This window comes from Chaetodon trifascialis, chromosome 21 (assembly GCF_039877785.1).
Source record: "Chaetodon trifascialis isolate fChaTrf1 chromosome 21, fChaTrf1.hap1, whole genome shotgun sequence".
NCBI classification, from domain to species: Eukaryota; Metazoa; Chordata; class Actinopteri; order Chaetodontiformes; family Chaetodontidae; genus Chaetodon; species Chaetodon trifascialis.
This window is the reverse complement of record NC_092076.1, coordinates 3,024,958-3,047,973: the sequence shown is the minus strand read 5'-3', so window position 1 is coordinate 3,047,973 and position 23,016 is coordinate 3,024,958. Positions and strand designations below refer to the sequence as shown.

The 23,016-nt window shown below is 45.6% G+C and overlaps 1 protein-coding gene across 1 annotated transcript in view; it reads left to right on the top strand.

Moving 5' to 3' along the window:
* The window catches only part of LOC139349583 (TANK-binding kinase 1-binding protein 1-like), a 49,851-nt gene extending 32,808 nt beyond the window's left edge, over positions 1-17,043 (top strand). The window contains exons 5-10 of the mRNA XM_070990506.1: positions 188-335; positions 1,817-2,019; positions 2,712-2,773; positions 8,980-9,095; positions 10,966-11,753; positions 13,012-17,043. Coding sequence (XP_070846607.1) covers positions 188-335; positions 1,817-2,019; positions 2,712-2,773; positions 8,980-9,095; positions 10,966-11,753; positions 13,012-13,140 — 1,446 coding nt within the window. The 3' untranslated portion in view covers positions 13,141-17,043. The remainder of the gene's footprint in view (positions 1-187; positions 336-1,816; positions 2,020-2,711; positions 2,774-8,979; positions 9,096-10,965; positions 11,754-13,011) is intronic.
* Positions 17,044-23,016: the final 5,973 nt, after the last annotated feature.

Sequence of the window (23,016 nt, the reverse complement as noted above, 5' to 3'; positions counted from 1 at the left end):
AGGATGCGAATGTTGATTAGTCACACTGACTCTTAGCAGGCTTGGACATGTTCACAAACTGGCTTTAGCAGGTTAAAGGAAGCACAGCCCGGCCGTGTGCTGTATTTAATATGTAACCCCTCTAAATGTTTCAGTCCAGCATGTGTTAAGGACTGAAATTAAGCTCTGGGTGTGTGTTTGCTTGCAGACCAGCCTGGTGGAGAAGCACGTGGAGCGAATCCTGGGCCTGGAGTCAGCGCTGAGGCAGAGGGACAGCTCCCTGCAGAAACTCAACATGCAGCTGCACAGCAAAGACATGCAGTACCTGCAGCTGCACGCCGGCCCGGACGCTCACAGTGAGTGAAACATATCCGTGGCTGTGATTACCCATGTTTTCAGAGGGCACCTTGAACGCAGCGCAGTGCTCCAGCCTTCATGGGTACTTTTATTCGGGTAAACCAGGAGGGAAACAGACAAAACATTTAAAGTTTATGGTTAGTTTAGTGTATCTGACTTCAGCTCGAGTCCCACAAAGCTTCAGTAAACATTCACTGATCAGTAATTTTACCATATTTTAGCACTAAAAGTCTGATGAATGTAGTGATAAAAACATTTACTGTGATGCTTTTGGTGCAAAATCATAGCATGAAAATTTGATACCTGCACATCCCTAATTTATGCACCTGTACATCTACTAATAATGTAAATGTGCAGATTTCAGGGGGTTTTTGGTCAGGTGGTTATCTCCGTTAATCACTGCTCATCAATCAAATCCAACAATCTGGTCGGAAAGCATTTGATATTTGAGGCTCCAGCTTACTGCTCGTCGTTCCAGCTCCTCGGTCACAGTTGCACCGAAAGAGCCCTCAAATCTCTGAAATTCAATCATTCTAGCTTCAAAATATTTGGAGTGAAGCGCCTGCTCCTGTAAATTTGAGGATTTCTCTGTATCATTCAGCCTGTTACTGCCATCTGCACCGCTGAGTGAGCTCTATTGTGATCAGTCTGCGTTACCAACTGCTAGAAAACCTGTGAGATAATTCCACTTATTGCCATGCAAATCAATTCCTGTATGAGAAAAGTACAAGAATTTCAAAGGTGCTTCAGACAAGGCAGGTCACTCCACGGCGTTCGCCAGAGAAAATCTCTTTTTGGATTATGAAGTCAGCAGATCGGCTCATTTCTAGATGGCAGATAACAGAGTTCAGAGTCAGATTCTCAACTCTGCCCTCTTCAGCGACGTGGGTGGCCGATGGAAACATGGAAGAAAAGTGTCACCGCCAACTCAACAGATGCCTCTGCTGAAGGTGTACCTCGATGAAGAGGAGGCAGAACACACACAGGCGTCAAACTCTCATATTTAATGAAAAAAAGCGGCGTTTAAGCTCTTTTTGACGTTAATTCGAGCGCGAGGAGTCCGTCTGCAGGCGGTATTGTTGATTAATAGCTTTGTGTGTGCGTGTGTGTGCATGAACGAGGCCGAGAAAACATCTTGTAGTGCAGACTGTGTACAGTATGTGTGCACCTGTGACTGCACACGCTGGAGAGGAGCTGGGATATGAAAGCCGATGCTGCTGCGCTGTTGGAGTGTCTTCTGGCTCAAGGACTGAGTCTGTGTGAGCGGAGCTGAGTCACTAACATGCCCACACAGATCACAGCACCCAGGTACAGACTGAAAGATGCTGCCCTTGGAAGAAGTCAGCTCTTATGCTCTTAAATACTCATCTACAACTCGTCTATTGTGCAGCAATCTGGACAGAACGTGCTGTTAGTCAGTGGAAACGAAATAAAAACGCAGCGTGTCGTCTCTCTACATTTCCTCTCTTTTCCCTCCCAGTGCTGGACTGTCCAACCCTGACCCTTCAGAGCTCCCGTAGCCTGGACGCCCTGTCCGACCTGAAGCTGCAGCGGCTGGAGGCGGAGCTGGAGGGGGCGCGGCACGAGGCCCAGGGGGCGTGTCAGCGCGAAGAGGAGCTGAAGGGGGAGTGTGAGAGGCTGAAGGAGGAGATGAGGATGCTGCAGAACAGCCAGAGGGACAGGGTGAGAGTTGGTTTGTTTGAGTCCCCTCGAGGGGCCGCATGGGTGGAGTTATGTGAAGAACGGTGTCAGAGAAGCAGCTGACCACGGTGCATTCCCTGACATCTCATTGATTTGCATTAAGTGTAAAGAGACATTTTAAAGCCCGGCTCTGTCCAAACACAACACACCCCACGTACAGTCACAGCGTGGCTTCAGCAGACAAACCACACGAGGTACAACGTGTTCATTATCGAGCTGGAGATATTTACAGGTGGATTTTGTCCAATCTTTGTGCTAAGCTAAGCCAACCGACTTCTGGCGGCGTGCAGACAGACAGCTTTTCATCTCACTCTTCCAGATGATTTGCTGCTCTTGAACGCCACATCACAGCATCTTATTAGTCACTAAAACAAGAACAAATTCTCAACCTTCCAAACACTTACTCCTCTCTCGGTTGGAGCAGCGTTGCTAAAAATCTGGGCTCCTTGGACGACTTCACCTGCACACATAGAGCCTTAAAGCTGTGCAGCTGCACGTAAACACACATACAGAACTTGAATATCAGTGATTTGAACCTGTTTTCACCCACAGCGTCTTTTTCCTGATGACGTTACCTTCAAACATGCCGTCTCGATTGGCTCCTGCTGTCAGATCTTGTCCAATATTCCAGCAGCACCTGCATGCTAATCTAATTTCACGCTCTACTTCGGCAGGAAATGACTTCTCCGTGCAAGCAGTGTGATGTGGAGTGGATAAAGAAGGTGGGAGACGAGCAGTAAGTGACCGCCGCCGATCTCTGGGTGGAGGGAGGGAGGGAAAGCGGGAGCAGAGGAAAGAGCGAGAGGAGGAATGTTTGACTAAAGGCCGCCGCTCATCTGGATCTTTGTCCTCCTGCCGTGATGAGCTTAGGACGACCTCCAGGGGCCTCATTAGAAGCTAGACGAGCTCTCCATCGCTGGCTAACTCGGCTCAAATGCAGCATTAATAAAGGAGTCTTATTGTTTGTGCACAAAAGCTCTATTTAATATCTCCTCTCTGTGCATTCAACTGCAACACCACTGTGTGTATTAACTCAAGGAGGGCTGGTAGGAGGTGGGTCTGAGCAGTAGGGGGCAGTGTAAGCACAGCGTAGGCCACCTTCCTGTCCATTTCCTCATGTCTGCGTGTTTGTCAGACAACATGAGGCATTGAATCCAGTCTCATCTATCCCTCTTATTCCTCCCAAACCTGCACAAAAAGAGCAATCTTGAGTATTCAAGCTGCTGTGTTTCCACTCATTTCTCTGCCAACCACAGAAATGTGTCAAAGCTGCTGCTGAGAGGAAAGAAAGCAGCTTATCTTTGTGCCAAACTGCCCCCAGGCTGTTTCTGAGGTGTTGCAGGTAAAAAGAAAAAAGAAAAAAAAAAACCACAGCAGGCCGGGCACCCGACTCCCACACAATGAAACCCCAGAGGTGTTTCGATGGGGAGCAAACTGAAAGTAAAGATGCGGCAGCGAAGAGGCGCTCAGTCTTTACTCAGTGTGGTGGAAGCCCACTGCTTTTTCCAGATCTTGGTCACCTTTTGGTTTTACTCAACAATATCACTTACTCACACTGAAAACACACTACAGTGCCTCTACTCTGTTTCCTGGTGCTTTTTCTTGTAATTGAGCTCATTTAGTGTAAACTGCACAGATTGATATGGAAGGTTCTGCATGTGCTGTGGAGCCTATGAACACACCACCTCTGGCACAACAATCATCAGTATTTTATGATGTTGAGCAGTCTTTCTGGGGAAATTGGTTTTATTTAAAGAGTCCCTCCACTCAAAGATGTGTTTTTCTAATGTTTACATCCCTGAAACCGTCTGATCTTGACTGTACCGACTTGCATCTGTGCAAAGTTTGTTTTAAGAGAGTCGCTTTCACATCCCCTAAAACCGTACGCCAGGAAAACTCGATTCGATACGTCACACATTCAGAAACCAGTCCTTGTCTACTATGCAAATAAATCGAAATATTCAGATGTTACACACAATATAAAAATGTTGCTGTGGCAGCCACTGCGAGCTACAAGCTAACATGAACAAATAAGAGATGCAAGAGACGACACTTAGCATTCTGATACGTCTGCAGGTCGCTGCAGGTCGCTGCAGGTCGCTGCAGGTCGCTGCAGGTCGCTGCAGGTCGCTGCAGGTCGCTGCAGGTCGCTGATCAGCCTCCTCACCTGAGTCTGAGTCTGACATGCCAGTACGGCTCAACCTCTCCATGTTTCTTAACGAGGGAACAGAGTAGATGTGTTTTTAAGTGTTAAACCAGGCTAAACAAAACATCAATCAGTGAGTGTTTCTACATTTCAAACGTGTTTACACTGTGATGCTTTTCAAAGCCTCCGCATGTGAACCGACTTAAACTGATTTTATCTTCCATTCGCCACAAAATATTCTTGTTTTTCTCGTGTTTCACATCTTCACCGCTCCTCTCCTGCCTCCTCCTCTCCATCTGTTTTGTAAGAGACAGCAGTTTTGGGCTAATTCTACAACCTTTTGTGACTACATTTGTGGAATTTCGTTTGCCTCACTCATAACTGACGATGCGTGAAAGAGCTTCCCTCACCAACCACAAGTCACCTGGTCGGACGCCCCCTCCCCGCCACACAGAGCGACTGACTAATCCCTCCTCAGCTTTCAGAAAGTGAGAGCTGTTTCCAATAAATCACAACATGATGATATGAATTGAAGTGGAATTCCCATTTCTTGTTGGAAATTCAGAGAAGTATTTAGTATTTAGAAAATTGGCTTAATAATGCAGCTCCTGGAAATCTCTTTTTTTACATTTTAATTGATGATTACCCCCCAAAAACACTTTTAGTTTGCCGGTAGCTGAATGTTTGGTGCTGGATGTGAGAACTGTTTAGCACCTCTCTGTGCTTCATGCACTCAGAGGGTGTCAGGGTGTGGTCTGCAGAGTGTGAAAAGCCCCCATCTGTTCCTCCATGAGGCTGCTGACATGCAGGTTGTGCATTTCTTTTAAGACCAGGAATATCTAAATCTGCCTCAACAGACACCTGCACATGACGAGCACAGTGGTTAACGCTTGTCCATTTGTAGTCTGAGTAATATGGACCAGTCGCGTTGGTTGAGCGGGCGTGGTTTGCATGCAGGTTGCAAGAGGCCAAAAGCGTCAGCTGAAATGCTTTGTGGTGCTATCGTCTGATGGTTTAGCTTTTTATTAGTGCTGTCAATCGATTAAAATATTTAATCGCGGTTAATCGCATGAATGTCATAGTTAACTCGCGATTAATCGCACATTTTTATCTATTCTTAATGTCCCATTAATTATCATTTTAATACTTATCAACAATGGAAAGTGGACAGACTTGCTTTGTGCAAATGTTTTTTATTGAAAACAACAACGTGTAGTGTTTTATTTCACACTAACATTCTCACTTTGAGCAGTCATTCACATTTGAATGAATCAAATCTCACACAATTTAACACTGTCAATAAACAGATGACAAAAAATAAATACTTGGTTACAAAAAAGCCCCTTCAACAGCCCTTTCTAAGGGATCAAAACAGGGTGATACAAGGTAAAGTTACAAAGTGCACATCATTGTAAACTAGGACTCAGGCTATAGTGCAGTTAAATCATGGCTGAAACTTTCCTTTCTGAAGTTTCCTCTGAACATACAAGCAGTCAGACTGTGATGCTCTTCTGTTTATTCACCAGAGGCTGATCAACGCAGCCTCTTATTTCTCTCCAGAAACAATGAACATAAGCTTGTTATTAGTTGTGGTATCCATACATCTCTGTCCAAACTCTGGTCTTGTCAGTCGACCCATCTGGCAACTTTTCGAAACTAAACTTTCTATTCAGAATCTTGTTCGCATCCATTTCGGCGTTTCACGCTTGACGTCTGCCTACACTTTCACAGCTAGCGAGCAGGCGAGACCAAAACATGCGTGGGGCGTGCCCATTGTTTTGTTTCCAGTTTACAATCGGATCCTGTAGTTTTTGTAACGTTACTAGCAGCGGCCACAGCTTCTAAAAAACTACAAGTTCACGAGGTCACAAAGAACGTTAATCGCGCGATAGAAAAAATGACGCCGTTAAAACTGATTTGCGTTAACGCCTTAATAACGTGATATTTTTGACAGCACTACTTTTTATTATTGTAATCTGTTCACAAAGATTAGCCAACATGTTGAGTTTGAAAGTCAAGCTGCTAACTGGACTGCAAAGAACAGTGCATGATGAGGAAGTCTTGGCCCTCGTCGAAGGCCCAAAACATCGGCCGTTGCCCCCAGAGGTCAAGCCCTCATCAGACAGTCACAGCCGGGTTACGTGTGAATCACTTCTTCCAGAAAACACAACCACGCGTTTGCAAGTTTCTAAGAGCATCCATCACTGCCACGTCACGCCATCCGTGTGCTCAGCGTCAGCGTTCCATCCCGAGGCCACGCTGTCGGCGTGAGCGACTGAGGAGGTTTAAACAGAACGTTTAAAAGCCAACAAAGAGGCGCTGCAGTCGCACGGGCCGCTGCAGTGACGGCTCTGATCAGATCAAAGGTCAGATTTCAGCCCACGCTGCGCCTCCCACGCACACGTATACAGTACATACGCTCGCAGATGATCGATTCAGTGGCACGAATCTTTCATCAATGCTGCATCGGCATTATCACACCCCTCCCACGCGCTACTGTACATTGTACAGTATGTGCATGCAGTTACACATGCGTAAGCAAAGAAAAGGAAACAAAATGAAGCAAATGTGCAGAGTATTTTTAGACGTACAGCGACAAAAACAAACAAAGGACCTGCTTTCACAGACACGCAGGCGGCGATTGAGAAGCCCCGTGAGGCTCGTGTGCAGGTGTTCACACATCTGCTTTCCTACATGGGACCATGAGAGAGAGGCGTTGCAGCCTGAACGCTGATTGTCAAAACACAAACATTGGGAAGTGAGGCAGCACATGTGTGAAAAAGAAGACGTGCAGGGTCTAAAGTGTCACGAAATTCAGCGTTTGGAGAGAAGTCAGTGCAGAGCTGCAGCTGAGAGTCGCCCGAGAGTCTGAGAGGAGGATTTGCTTTGAATGCGCAGCCAGTAAGTAACCTGATGATTGTCATTTCCACGCTGAGGCACTAAATGTTCTGTGTGTTTGCAGGCTTTCACTAAAAGCCACACATATGGAGCGCGTGCATTTTAATCACAGGTGACCCTGAACGGCTCCACCAACTCACACCACAGCGATGCTCGCTGAAAGGTGGGAGATGAAAGGGGGTTTGATCCCCGACTCTGAGTCACAGCAGATGGGTGGAAAACTAGGTGGGCCAGTTGCAACACCCAACCAACCAGTGGAAGCGATGACTTACTCAGTTTTTTTAAACCATGGACTTCCTTGAAATGGAAGTTTTCTTTGAAACAATTTGGAGGTTTTTACACAGCATGTTTTTGTGTCTTTGTGGATGTCTGTAAGGCGTAAAGAGGTGCAGTAATTAGCACAAAGAAATGTGCAGTGTTCCTCTAATGCATCGCAGGCGTACACACACCAGTGGGAAGGCTCAATCAAGTGAGTGCGCGGGTGTGCAGGGTCTCATATTTTTAATCAGACGGCGTGTTTTGTGTGCCGTGTAGGCAGGATATACGCCGTGTTTGTCTTTTTGGGTGCTGGCGTTGCAGTGGAAGTTCATATCTATTCCTGCCTGTGCAGAAGAAATCCCCAGGACATGCATATGTGTTGTTTGTCATTTTTTTATCTGCCACCATCTCTATGCAGGAATGAGCTGAGTCACATCGACAGGCAGGTTAAATTGGTAATCAGAGGTGCTTTATCAGATCTGAGTCAGGCATGAATCTGGTGCTCTTTTCATTGGTATGTTTCCGTTCATCACGAGCGGCAGACGCTCTGTTTGCCCATGTGAGGCGGTTTATTTTCCTTTTAACTTGTTATGGAGTCAGTTATAGTGATGATGGATTGAAAAAAACAGCATGAAAAGGTCAAAGTGCAATTTAAAAGATGAGAAGTGTATTTACAGGAAATGAAAATGCTCTGTACGGAGACATAAATATAGGACAGGAAGGCACGAGGGTTGGCGAAGGCATGAAAGTCTGCAGCTCGGATCCAAAGGTGGTCGGAGTCTGGTGCGATTTGTCGTTGCATCAGCAAACCTGGCCGGCCTTGACTCACGCTGGCAGGGTGAGGCGCTTATCGGAACAGATTTCCATCTTACAGTCAACAGGCTAATCTACCACTGACAGTGCTGGAATGAGTAGATTTCAGGTCAAGACTCAGCGAGTTTATGAAAAGTTGGTTAGGCATTGATAAGCAGAGATAAGCAGCCTGCCATCAGAGTCAAGTGACTAATCACTCGAGTCGACTCCTGTTTCTATCGTGATGATCTCTCTGTTAACCACTGACAGTGAAATTGGCCTTTATCGGGATCAGACTGATGCTCAGAGATGCACAGAGCTCCTTGCCTCGCAGTAATTCATGCTGTGGGATTCAGATCAGACTCAAGCTAACGAGCTGGGACCACGTCAGCTCGTTGCAGAAGCGTGCAAGCCAACCGTCCTCGCTCACGCTTCTTGAAATAGAGTTGCTCTGTCAGTACGGCCCCTGAGAGAGTCATGACACATCTTGCATGAAATGGTGTGATTTTATGCACTTCAATTATGCGCTGCGACTTGCACTCTAAAAATATAAGCCTGTAAGCCTCTCAATCAGCCAGCCTGATTTGTGAGGCGGTGCTGCGGAGCTCATTCACTTTAAAGAGGGAGATGAAGATCAGTGTGGGCTTGTGATGCACTTCAGCTGTAATTTCCTACATCTTACAATATTAAAGGAAGCCTTTGATTAACTCCCGTCAGTGCTGTACGTTGGGATGATTCGACAGAGATTACAGTGTTTGTGGTCGTAATACATTAACGTTGCACCGGCATTGCAATATTCTGTAATGACAATGATTCTGATAATTACATAATTGCTTCCCGTCCTCCAGGGTGAATCTGGCTCTGGCCTACACGGAGTTAACAGAGGAGCTGGGACGCCTCCAAGCACTGAGCTCCAAGCAGACGGAGATCCTGAGGAAAGCCTCGCAGGAGCAGGCCAGTCCAGGTTAGCGTCCACACCCACCCGCGTGCCCATGAGCCGAACCCACGGACAAAACTCTGTGTCAGAACTGTGGAAGTCCAGGGCCACAGTTCATGATTAGTGAGTAAAAGTAGCAATAAAACATGGTAAAAATACTACTTCAGTGAATGTACTAAAGATTATCAAACAGTTTAATTTAATACTGCAAACTATTTTACAAGCTCACCACATGTTTGTGTGTAAATTACCTTTTTTTAAAGTGACATGATAGCCGATTAAATGGAGTACAATTGACAATAAATTCTAATATTTTGCTAAATTTTCACTTCTAATATGTAGTGGAAGTATAAAGTAGCATGAGATTAAAGTACAAAAACTTTAAATCCTGTATTTGAGCAATTATCCTTATAGTCATCAGGCTCCACAAATAACAAACTTGCTAATAGAGGAAAACACCAGCTGACAAACACATTTACTCATTTTGTACGTTTAACATGCTGTTACATTGTAAAAGTTATATAAATAAAATAAATTAACTTAAAGTCACGCCCTGCGTCGCTCCGACGGCTTAGAAACAGAACGTCTGGTTGTGATTTGTTCCTTCAGTTTTCTCACTTAAACGTAAGATGGAAATGAAAGCAGAGACATTTTGGAGTAAAACTTACAAGTGCTAAACGGTAGCAACACCTTTCTCTTCCTGCACGAGTAGTCACACACACACACACACACACACGCACAAACACACACACATCATGTCTCACAACTGTGCATCTGCCCCCACCACAAACCAGAAGGCACCACATGCATCGCCTCTACTGAGCTGTAGGTAGAGCAAACTGGAAAACTATTGTGTAAATCTGTGAATAACGCGTTTTTACACAGCTAACAGTGGGACAAGCGCAGAAACCCCCCAAACTGCGTCTGACGTTTCCCTAAGGTCACGTCGTGTCACATTAATCTCGAAAATGTGACGTGAATGGCACCTCTGCTTAATCAGTCGGAGGATCGTTCAAGCGGCACGACGGCCCCTCGGCTGTCTTTAACAGCAAAACAAACGCTTTTCGTGAATGGCTGAAATAATCGACGAGCTGGGAATTTGTGTGGAGCCGTAAAAACTCTCCGGGGTGTTAATCTGTAAGAGTAAGCGTGAACTGAACAGTCCCATTTGAGTGTTTCCTCCTCATTCTGAGGCTCAAAGAGAGTTTTAGAGCACAAACACCCCCACCCTTTTAACACCGCAACCAACCGGCCATAAATGATATTTCCTCTTCGATATGGGAAGTGGAGCTGAAGTGGTGACTACAGGGCTGACTTTTTATGAATACACAGAGGACCATTTCCATTCAGTGAACACCCGGCTGCTTGCAGGAAATGCATGAAACGTCTTCTGGTGAAATGCATAGAAGCAAATGAAATGTCAAGCAATGAGTCTGACATGGAACGAAGACCTGGTGAACCATTTTCTTCTGCTTGTACTGGAAATGTCAAGAGCTGCCAAAAGTGTGTGGACACCAGAACATTATAGCAGCTCTTCTGTGAGGCCTTTCCACCAGATTTGGCTGCAGGGATCTGTTCCCATTTGGCCAGAGGTGCATTGGCATGACTTGCAGTTTGCATTCAAGTTCATCTCATAGGTGCTGGATGAGGTTGAGGAAAGGGCTCTGTGCAGCTGGACTGCATGGAAGCTCTTCTTCATGGACCTGGCTTTGTGCATGTGGTCACTGTCATGTTGAGACTACAAAGCTTCAGACAAGCTGCAGGAAACAGTGCTGTGTGGAATATCACTGTGTGCTGTAGCTGTAGACCAAAGCACGTGTCCACACACTAATGGCCACACAGTGCAGTAAGGTTTTCTTTCCAAATGTGTTCTGACGAGTTTGTTTTGTTCCCTCAGTCCAGCGTCACTCTCCCATCCACCACCAGCGCCACTCTCCAGTATCTCAGCGCCACTCGCCCATCTCTCAGCGCCATTCTCCGGTCCCGCCTCCGCCACACCACTCCCCAATCCAACAGAGACGTTCCCCGGTGCTGCAGCGCCTCTCCCCGGACATGCACCGCCGCTCGCCCCTGCTGGACGTCAACGACGGTCCGGCCTCTTACTCATGCCGGCCGCCCACCCAGCACCTGAGGGCCAGCTTCCAGGGCCGACGTAGTTACTCTGAGGTCGCCGACCCCTCGGCTTACCAGTGCCCGCCCCGCTTCTCCCTGGACCCTGTCTCCACCCTGCCTAAGCCCCGGCCCTACATCGAGGGCTACCCAAAACAGCAGCCCCAACATGTGGGCTCTCCTCACGGTGGACTGCAGCACAGAGGCTCCCCGTCTCCCCATCAAGGCGGCGCAGGAGGAGACGGGGGCCTCGGGGAGAGCTCCATGCGCCACTCAAGAGAGATGCCGTTCCCACTGTCTGAGGTGGCCCACCTGCATTTTGAGCCCCCTCCTCCTTCCACACCGGCCCCCCAGCCCCCACAGTCCTCTGAGGATGAGGAGGAGTGGACCTGCCCGCACCCCATCAGCCCACCGCGGACGCTGGGCGTGCTCTCTGCTCCGGTGCCCAGCGGCGTCATGCGAGGCCCAGCATCCTGCTCCGCCTTCCCCATCCCTCAGAGGTCAAACACCCTGAGCTGCCACCCGCAGCCGGCGTACATGTCCGCAGAGCATGCTCAGTCCTGGCCTTCAATCAACGTGAGTTCAAACGTCTCTTTTCAAGCATGAAGCATGAAGAGTTTGTGCCAGCTGCACGTCTGAGTGATTTTGAAACCATGAAAATGCAGCAGTGAAAGCTCAGCGTCCCGTGTCACGTTGTTGCAATTGAATTACGGAGCTGGTTCACAGAAAATACGCTGAATTTAACCCCATGACTCTTTCCACCGGGTGCAGCTTTTCACACTGAATGTTAAAACCGTCAGAAGGCTTCTGTTATGCCCCTTCGTAGTTCCTTTAAAGTAATTGTGCAACAGAAATGTACTTTCTTTGCAAGGGTGAGATGAGAACGTTGATATCAAACGGATGTGCAGAGGTGAGGTCAGGATGGCATGAAGGGGGAAAGAGCTGGCGCTGCCGGAGGGGAAACTCTCTAATGCCAACCAAATAACACACGATGTCTCTTTTTTTATTTAGGTTTCACACTACATGCACAGAATGGTTTTAGAGTGAGTTCATGAGTGTTGGAACTGCTTCTTTACTGCATGCAGAAGTATATCAAGTTCATCAAGAAATACTCCCGGTCTGACTTTAACTGAAACAAAGCAGAAATAAGCCGGCTTCAGAGGTGTTGCTGCAGGAGGTGTATTTTCAGACTTCTTTAATCTAAGCAAGACTATCCTCGTAAATGAAAGTGCAGCATGAGCTGTTTCAGAAAATGCTTAAAAACATCACGTGTTTACATTCAGGAGACAAAGCCTTCGAGCAGCTGTTCGAGTCCTCTGCTGTCCACTGTTAGCAAAGGAGGAAGCAGCGTGACGTCAAGACGCTGCTGAGTCCTGGTGATGGTTCCCTAACCTGAGTGAAGGATGTGCACTTCGTTCTAATGAAGCTGCGCCTAAGCTTTGACTTGTCAGGTTAGAAAATGATGTTTCCCTGCGAATACGCAGCGAGATCAGAAAAGGCTTCTGTGCGTCGCTCGAGGAGGCGGTTTCACAGGAACTCTTTTGTTGTTGTTGTTGTCGAGCAGGCTCGTGAAACTGACACCGAACTTCTCGTGTCTGAAAGCAAATAATTGCTCCGGTTGGTCTTCTCTCTAAGCTGAACTGGATCGCATGATGAATCAGGGCCTGGATGAGCGTTTGGATTTACTACAAATGGAGTACTTCATAGTAAAACCCTGTTGTCGTGATGTCATGCCTCCCACAGGATGACTAATACAATCCAGTGAAGGTGTTGGTGTCGAGGACCTCATGTGATTGAACCTGATGTGTGATTATGTGTGTGTGTTGCTCTGCAGCTCTGGATGGAGACCGAGGAGAGCGACATGCGAAGCTGCCCCCTCTGCCAGCTGATATTCCCCGTCGGTTACCCTGACGATGCCCTCATCAAGCACATCGACTCCCACCTGGAGAACAGCAAGATCTGATTGCCACGGCAACCAGCCCGCACACATCTTATAGGTTACGCAAGCGATCGGCCGACCGGGCCACGCGGGGAGTCAAAAGTAGAATCGCAGGCGAGCCGCCGTGAGGTAACCTGTAGGAAGGGATGCAAAATGGGCGCGGGGGGAAGTGCTTAAACGCGGGTCTGTTGGATTTGAGCGTCCACATGCAGAGTCCTTCGCTGGCCGCCCTTTAGGACAGCTCCGCCTGTATAATCACTGGCTCTGGTTGCTGCTGCTTTGTCGTGAGTCTCGTGTGGTTTTTCAGTCAGACAGTGTCAGACGTCGTCTTGTTCATCGCTTCACAGTGTAGTACACTTTGATTTAGTAAGTAAGCCAAAGACGAGGTGTGAGAGGCAGGCTGGAGGCTTCAGGGGCTCTGCATGTCAAAGCGGTTCATCAGTAAACGATCAGGGAGACCCGAGGCGTCTTTTTTAAGCAGACTATTCTCACCACTTAGCTTTACTGTACACCTGCTTGGACATTTTCTATCTCACACACACACTTCGGTATATTTTGGAGGATTCTGCGCAGTTAGTGCCAAGGACAGTGATCTGGTAGAAGCGGGTTTATTGAAACGATCTGACAGAAGTCGAGCGGGATGTCGATTAGTCATTTGAGCTTTAGAGTTTCTGAAGCTGAAGAAAGGGCGCGATGACGCCGTGAAGGGATTCTGTCGATCAGGGTTTGGTGCCAGTTCGCTTTCACTTCTCTAAAAGCAGGAAGTTTTCACAGCAGATAAGAAAGTTGAAACATTCCAGTCTCACTTTTCAGCTACTGACAAAGCTGGAGGATATGAATGTGAAAGTACGTTTGGATGAAGGCGGTTTTCCCCAGACAGAGTTGTGATGATGCCCTGCAGGGCGGGGCGCTGATTGAGGGAAGTTTTTTTTGTCAGAATATACCTTTATGCTTGCGGCCTGTTCAAAAAAAAATCTAAGTATTTTAGCACTTTACGTTAGCATAGCCTATACGATGTATCCGTTTTCAGTCCCCATATATATTTTCCATGTATGATTTACTATTTATATTGTCAATCTGTAAGGCAAAAAATATGAAGATATATTTTTGCAGATGTTAAGACACCACGTGTCTCATGCCGGTGTCTCTCCCACGTGCTTCTGTAAATAAGAGGAGTCGAAGATCAAAATCCCGCCGAATGGGATTCTTTTCTGTACAAAGACTTTAAATTACCAACTGGGATTCTCATCGGTCTTCCTAAAGATCTGACCTTCAAAACAGTTTGATGTCACGACTGCCCAGACCACCCAACAAAAAAAAAAAGACCACACACAGCTGGCTGCATGAGATCGAGACTTCTGACCTGCTTTGAGGAAGAAGCTTTTTAGTGCACTGTATTTCTACCTCGGAGATCTGATGCCACAAACATCATCTCCGATCAGCTACGTTATCTCTGCAGGGTTTCAGCAACGACGATAATCTTATTTTGATACGTGGGTTTAGTTTTTAATCACAGGTGGAATCTTAACCCGAGATCTGCTTGTGGGACTTCTTTTTGAAAAAAAGAAAACTGAAAAAACGAAGTTACACTGATGTCAGCTAATACGAGGCTTTCAGCTACATGTGCAGTGCAGTTTGTAATGTAATGCGGGGATGTCCCTACGCGCACCCAACCATGAATTTGATTTGAAGCTACAGAAGAGATGAAATGCAGTAGATTAGAGCACATACGACGAGTGATTGTGGCAGCAGGATGATGTAGGACAACGGTTTCACATCCTCGCGTTGGGTAAGTTCAACCCACATGAAGTACTCTTGAGCAACACACTGAATCTCTAAAGCTCTGGAGGCTTTGTTCCAGGCTATGATTTTCCAATGAAGGTTAAAAAAGAAAGAAGTACTTCCCAATGGCGGGGTCGAGAAATATCAGATTAAAGGATAACTCTGGTTTATTACCACCTGGACCTTACTTTAGTGGGTGTGGACACTGGTTATATTGGTTATGATAACACTGACACTGAGCTAATTGCTGAAATCAGCAGCGACACTGCTAAAAAAGAAGACAAGCTGCTGAACTAACTGCCGTTACCGGTGAGCTAACATGCTAGCCAGCCAGGCTAGCGCTAGTCACAGACCACAGCTTCTCCATGCTGTGACTTCTTCTTGCCGTTTTCTTCACCATTGTACACCATATTGTTCAGTTAATACTTCTTGCCGTTAGCGAGCTTGTTAGCTAATTAGCTTAGGTTATCTGTTAGGTTATCTGAAACACATTGTACCATTGACTTCCATCTCAGAATTACTTTCATGGAGTAGTTTTTACTCAAAAAGAGGAAGTTAAAAACTGGATGGTGCAACACAGCTAATAAGCCACAACAGTTTCTTCCTTTCAGGGAAGGTTAAAGGTTCCTCGTGTTTCCATCTCCCATTAAGCACTTTAACTCCTCACCTTGAGTCAGCCTGAAAAGATTTTGCAAAATAGAGGAAGTTCTTATTTAATTACATCAACCTTTTGCGGCGGGTCACTGTCATCGGCATGAATTGAATTTGCTGCAAAATTTTGCTGTTGCAACCACAAACATCAGATGAAATTAATGCATTTTTATAAAATATGAAACAAGCGGAGGCCACGTATTTAAGGAGCGAGCTGAGTAACAGAACAGATTTCAGCTGATCAGGTGATTGTTTGATTCAGCTCAGCGGGTGAGAGCGATCGTTTGAGCCCATCATTTGGTGTTGAGGTGATTAACTGGAAAAGCAAGCTGCAGTGTTGGAGAAGGGCTTAGTTTTATCCAGCAGAGCCCGCAGGCTGAAGTTAGTTTAAGGTTAGACGCTGAACAACTGCACCATTATCAGTAGCTCTGTGCTGTTTGCACGTCATGATTAAACAGTTTAATTAGAGAAGAACTCGACCTGCGGCTGAAATAGGAAAAAAGTACCTTCCACCTCCACAAACCAGTTCCTTTGGGGGAAACCCTGAAAACTGCTCAGAGTTTCACAAGAAAAAGGGCAAAGTTCAAACCAATCTGAAAAATAAACAATTCTATAAAGCAGAATTGAGACTTTCTAATTTCCTGCCCCGTTAATCATCTTCACCAGCCTTCGTGTCGGGATGGTTTGTGCTTCTCCTCCATCAGGCTTCTGTTCAGCAGCGTAGTGTTATCCTAACTGAACCGAGGTCAAATAAACTGGATTTATCCTTTAAGGAGCTCCATCCTGAAGTGTACAATAAGGCCGTACGGAGATACTTGACCGTTCAATGGAAGAGGGCTTTAATGACTCCCAATTACTCTATTCTGTATGTATGTTCCTATATCACTCTGTGTAAAAATATTTAAAGTTGTGTACAGACAGGTATTTTGCAAGTGTGTAAGGCTAATGCAACATGTACTCTATTATTCAACAACTTCAAATTGGAGTGTCTGTAAATCAGTATATATAATCCTAGCCACCACCACACTAAATATGAATTATATGCGAGTTATATACAAGTGCTACCCCCCACCTTTCCTCTCTTACTCACTCCGTAGTGGTACGTCCTCTAGTCAACTAATATCCAGCTACAAAGACAACTCACATGCGACATGGGATGATCTGGACTGCCTACAACCACAAGTACACTACAGAAAAAGTCAAAAATGAATGTTTGAAGGTTTCTGTCTCTCAGAAACACTAAGATGTATATTTTTCTTGTGTGATTTATCCTGCGGTGAAGAAGGAAACGATGCACCGTTTTCGCTGATGCTGGTGCAACGTTGCATCACCGCAAGAGCTCAAGCGGCAGTTATAGAAGTTTTACGTCTAATTTCTGACTGCAGCGGATGTTATGTCAATGTTTCAAGATTTCACAAACAATATGTTGTTTTTTCTCCCAGTCAGAGGACCTACTTTGGCTCCTAACCAGCGAATTATTTCCTGTATTTTGAACAGAGGACATGGTTAGCAGGTCTCTTGTTCGTGTCAGCGTGTAGGAAGATGCTGCGTTGTGGTTAATGGTGCTGGGATGTTGTTCGAAAACCACAACCTGTTGGCCAGCAGCAATGCGAGCGATCACCCCCCACCCCCCCCGCATGAGCTCACACATGTTTATTCTTCAACACATCCGCACACACAGACGCTGTGCTGAGGTCCACCATCGCGTTAACATCCTAATCGCTCGCTCTGGTTCTTGTCCTTTCTGTTAACCTCAAACTGATCTCATCTGTTTTTCTTCTTTTTTTTGTGTCCGAACAGCAAACCTTGGTTTCCTCAGGAGGTTAACGTAGAGATAAATCCAGCGTCAGATTAAATTCAGTGTTTCTTTATTATGAAATTTCACTCAAATTTCCTTCAGATTTACTCAGGACGCAAACGGCTAGGTCCAACAAAGACTGACACTTTTATTTTCACTCCTGCATCGCTCCACTCTCCTGCGAGTACCTGTGTGAGTCGGGTTGTTCTCCTGGGTGGCACATGGAGACCTCAGCACTAATGAACTCTCCACAACACTAATGAGAAGTAATGGCTACTCGACAGCGTTTGTGTGCCGGAACAACACTGCTGGCGTTCAAGGACTTTACGAGCACGCTGAGCAGAAAGAAAGCAGCAGCAGGTTTATAAAGAGTCACTTTTTAATTTCTCTCTCTGTCTGTAAATATTCCTATAAATAAACTGGAACTTGCACTGAAATAACGCGTGAACTGGCGTCTCTGTGCACACACCTGATGTCAGTCACTCTTGGCTGCACTTCACATCCTCTCTCTTCACTGATGTTAACTTTAGAGCTCGTGACGCACATGAAGCCTGAAATCATTGAAGTTGCACAGCTCACATCCAGAGAATTTAAAAAGAGCAGATGTGGGTGAAAATCTGGCTTTTTTTTCATGCTTTTAAAACCGTTTAGGAGCATAAATATAGCTAAGAACTACAAAAAATGACTGCTGAGAGTAAGACATTTCAAACTGTTTATTTCACAGCTTCACCTTGCGAGCGCCTTCATATTTTCATGTTAAAATGCTTGACTGTTTTTAAAAAAAAAATCACATTAGCAGGCCTCAAATTCTTTAATTTTTCTTTTTTTTTTTGCATGTAAAAATCCCCTGGAGTGAAACACAAGCCTGAAATGTATTCAAACATCTCAGTTTTAGAACGACATGTTGATATTATGTTATTAACGGACGTCATTCACGGGCTGACAGACGATATTTCTGCAAAACCGCTCAGCAGTGGAGAGGTGGGCTCTTTTAGGTCTGACAGCAGTATTCAGTGTGCACGCTGTGCTTTGCACAGACGCCCACTCGCACACAGGCTGTGATGGACACGTGTGTGTGTGTGTGTGGTGTGTGTGTTGTGGCTGCAGAGTCCTGAAGCAGTAATCATGTTGTTAGTTTCAGTCAGTGAGGCCTGACGCCGCCGCTGCCGCTGCTGCTGCTGTGCAAACATCCACATTACCCATCGACCCGCTCAGGTGTTGTAGGTACGGTTCGCTGCAGTTACCTTCTCCTCGGTCCACTTCAGCCAAGAAACAGGCTGGAAGGAACCTCAGCAGCTGTTTGTTAACAGCTAATATCAATGTTCAGATCAGGAAGAAGCTGCTGCATCAATGAAATGTTTCAGATTTGAGCTCACATTAAAGAAAAGTGAGGCGGGTTGATGTTTTGTCGCTACTTAGTTCATTAATGATATTAAACTCTGGACTGATGCAGATGATGAAAGCACAGAGAGGATGAGGAGGATGATGATGATGCTTTGTTTAGTTGTTTGATGTGCGTTTATCTTATAAGATTTTTAACCTGCTTCACTTTATCAGCTGATCTCATAAAAACAGACTTAACTGCTTCACTTCGTTCAGATGAAAAGGCAAACAGCTATTGATTGATATTGATGATTTACTGTCATTAATAACTGAAACTCGATGGCTTTGATAAATGGAAATGTGAAAAATCCCCCAAATGTTTCTTATTCTTATTGACCTGTAAGACATTATTGAGCCTTTATTAACCCTTAAAAGAACCACTTATCTTTTTTTTAACATCTTTTTAGAAAAATGTACAAACATTTTGTGTTTTAATCATCCAGCCAATCACATCTGGCGCTTTCACTGACTCTTCACTGTCTTTGTTTGATGTGCACAGCACAGCACAGCACAGGCAACATTATTTCAGAACAGATCAACCGATTGAAAGAGCTTCCGTCATAAATATGAAGAAAGCGTGTCGCATATAGAGAAAAATCAAAGAGCAGACCAGAAAAAAAAAGATCCCCTGACCCATTTTATGTGAAGTCAAGATCGTTTTGTTTACCTCAAATCATGGCCTCCCTCCTTCATCCGTCAGGCTTCTTACAAAGTTTATTTCCTACATCTTTAGCTCTGTGCCGCTAACCTCAATACATAGCCTACCTCAGGAAAAAGAAAAAGGCACCCACCCATCCGGGCCACAAAACCACAGACCCTGGTACACTTACACGAGAAGCTGCAGGAGAACTAACAGCAAAACCACACGGAGTCAGTCAATAAGTGGTGAAAAGCATCACTTTCTGCTCACCGATCAAAAACAACAACCCCTCCGTGCTCACAAACACACACTGCATAGAGACTGTAAATACACACCAGCACGCATGCATCACTCTACACACACACACACACACACACACACAGAAACATGCAGTTCTTAGAAGTCACAGTTTTTTTTGTCATTTGTGTGTTTCCAGAAATCCTCACATCACTTCTCGCCTGTTGCTTTTGGCATCAAGGTCACAGTTTAATAAGTTGTTCAGAAAATGTGCAGATTAAAGATTACAGATTAAAGATTCTGCCTGTTTTCATGTTATTTCATGTTTTCAGAGGGATGAACAAACATGCAGTAACTCATTACAATACAATCAACTAGAATCATGAAATAAATTCAATAATAAACTGCTCCTTCACTGGGCCTTTCTCATAAATACTCTTGTAGAATTTTGTCTTTTTGGGTTTGTGTGTGTGCATTTACTCATTTACCAGAATGACTCAGCTCTCGAGGCTCGTACTTCGAGATAACTGTCACGCCGTGTTCACCGTTTTGCGCATGTTGGGCACAAACGCGCGTGTGGTTGGTGAGTTCAGCCTATGTTGTGGTCCGTCGGTGTTTAAACGCCTGTCACCAACACTCAGTTTACAATCGGACCCTTGACACAGATCTGGATTTTGGATGTGCGATATTGACTTTCATCAGCTAATCCCGTTCTCAGAGCAGCGGTGATCTTGACTGAGCCTGGCAGAGGCATCACAACACAAACCGTGAGTCATGTAAGGGTTAAACATGCCCACAGATGTTGAGGAAGTTTCCCTCTGCTTCTTTTTTTTTTTTTTTTTTTGCATATTTGATCCAATTTAACCCAAAGCTGACTAGAAGCCTCCTTCATAACACTTACAGTAAATGCATGTACAGTAAGTTGAATTCTTCAAGTATTTTAGTGATATTTATGCAGTGAGTTACTTTATGTAGTTGTTAGGAAAAACTATATATTGATTTCCATTTTCAACTTCAGGACAGAACGATGAAATCATAAGAACTGAAGCTGTGCTAAAAAAAAACAAAACAAAACCTTCCATTTCCTCCATTTGCAGGTTAAGAAAACGTGTTTCACCCTGTGTGTAGTTTCCAGGTGGGAAGTGTTTAACCAGCCCACTAGATGGCCACATAAACCACATAAACCACAGAACTGGCTTCACATCACAGAGGACGCCCTGTGCTGGCATTTATTATAAAACTAAAGAAGGAACAAGCTCCACTCGATGTGTTTAGGGGCTCAAAGACAGAGACAGAAGGCGGAGGACGTGTGGAGGTGGCCTGTTGCTTTTGTGAATTTTGGCTCTCCGGACATCAAACAGCTGATATTTAATGGACGATTCCTGAATTTCAAGTTGAAACAAATCCTGGTAAAACTCTGACATGCATGTGTTTTGACAAAAGAAGTCCACATTTGACTTCCAAAAGATGTCCTCACTGTCCAAAAGTCACTTTACTATCAAAAATATGTCCTCCCTTTTGGAAATAAAGCCCAAAAATGTCGATTTGACCATCAACTACACAAACACTAAGCTGGCTGTAGTAAATCTGAAAACACTAATTTGGCATATTTGACACTTGAAATATTTGCTCTTTAAATAGTGAATATGAGGAAAACTGAGCTGTGTAGTTCAGAGGAAAATTTTCTGAGTGGAAGTTACTTTTTCAGGTCATGTCATGATCATTAGATGGAGATCTGGAAGCAGATCCTCGTGAATATGATGTGGAAAAGTCGAGTGGACGCAGGTCACCTTCAGGTTCAGCAGGTTAGCGTCTGTAATCTTAGGCCGGAGATATACTTGCTTTTTTAACGATGTGTTTGTATGATGGCCGCCTCGTGTATCCTGCATCCGTTTGGAGCGCCAGTTTTGCACGTTCTAAGAAATTATCACGAGATGCAATACACATATGAACAGCAGGGGGAGCATGGGGACAGTCGCAGCTCCATGGTGCTAGAAAACAAAGGGCAGTGCAGAAAGGTGTGCACTGTTGTACGGCTTTTAAAAATACTGGTGATGTTTCTCATCATGAACTCCTCGCATTGACAGAGAATCGTAATCATCATTGTCGCGGTGGCTTAATTTATTGGCCTCACGTCAACCATGATGACGCCGCTGACGTTTGTTCTGCCGTGATCTCAGAATAAACAGAACACTCCTCGAGCATCGCCATGTTTGTTGTTAACCTCATGCAAATCTGGAGCTTCTACACAGTCTGAGTTCTCTGGCGTGCCCTCTAGTGGAGGCCTCCAGTAACACATGTCGCACATACACGACAACATGTCGCATGCATGTCCAAAAAAGGTGCTCAGTGAAGCGAGCTGTTCGAGTGCTACCACAGTGTTTCCTGACACTTGTGACATTTTGGCATTTTCCTTTCAGTGGCTGAGCTCCATACAGTGATCCAGCTGATCAGGCACAGATTCACCACCTGCTGTTCGAGCAGGAATCAGTGCTGGTGTCCCACATGCCTCACTGACGACATGTTCATCATGTCGGCTGGCAGAAGGCCCAGGCCAGAGATCGAAAGCCTCAGTGGCTGAGTGAGTCAACACGCAAGCCAAAAAAATACATACAGCACCATGACACACAAACACACATTCATGCAGAGACAAAAAACACACCAACAGCCAGATACCCACACATGTGCACACACTTACCTATGCCATCACACACACTTACACGCTCTGACACTCCAGCACACGTAATCTGCACGGGTAGAGGCGCAGCGAGTGTCGGCGTGAAGCGGTGAACTGCGTTTGAACCGCTGACCTCTGTAACTCACCCATATTGATGGCAGGCTGAGCACTCGCTCACAACGCGGCGCTTCAGCAAGCATAGCATGGCCCCAGGGACTGTAGGCGTCAGCGGGGGGAGGGGAGGGAGGAGGCAGGGCGGACGGATGGATGGATGGATGGATGCATCAACGGAGCGGTTGACAGACAAGTGAAGAATATTGCCGGTCAAGTTTATTGTCAAGGTGTTGTGGCGGAATAACAAAGAGACAGTGAGTAGCATTAACTTGCAGCCCAGTCGGTGGGTTTGGTGACTGGTGCTGCAGAGATAACGCAGCGGTTTGTGCTCAACTGTTTAACTCTTCATCCTCAGGGAAGACGAGGAGTCGCACTCAGGTGAGGCTTCAACATGTGAGTCACAAGAAATCAACAAGCTAACAGTCAACGAATTAATTCAGCTTTGAGGATTAGCTGGTGGTTCCTTCTTTCCTACTGAACTATAGCAAACTGTCTATGGCCAAAAGTATGTGGACACCTGAATGTTACACCCAGATGTGACTGTGAGCATCTCAGTCCAAAACTTCTGGTCCTCTGGAAGACTGAATGGACAGGATTTCCCACAATTTATATCCAATG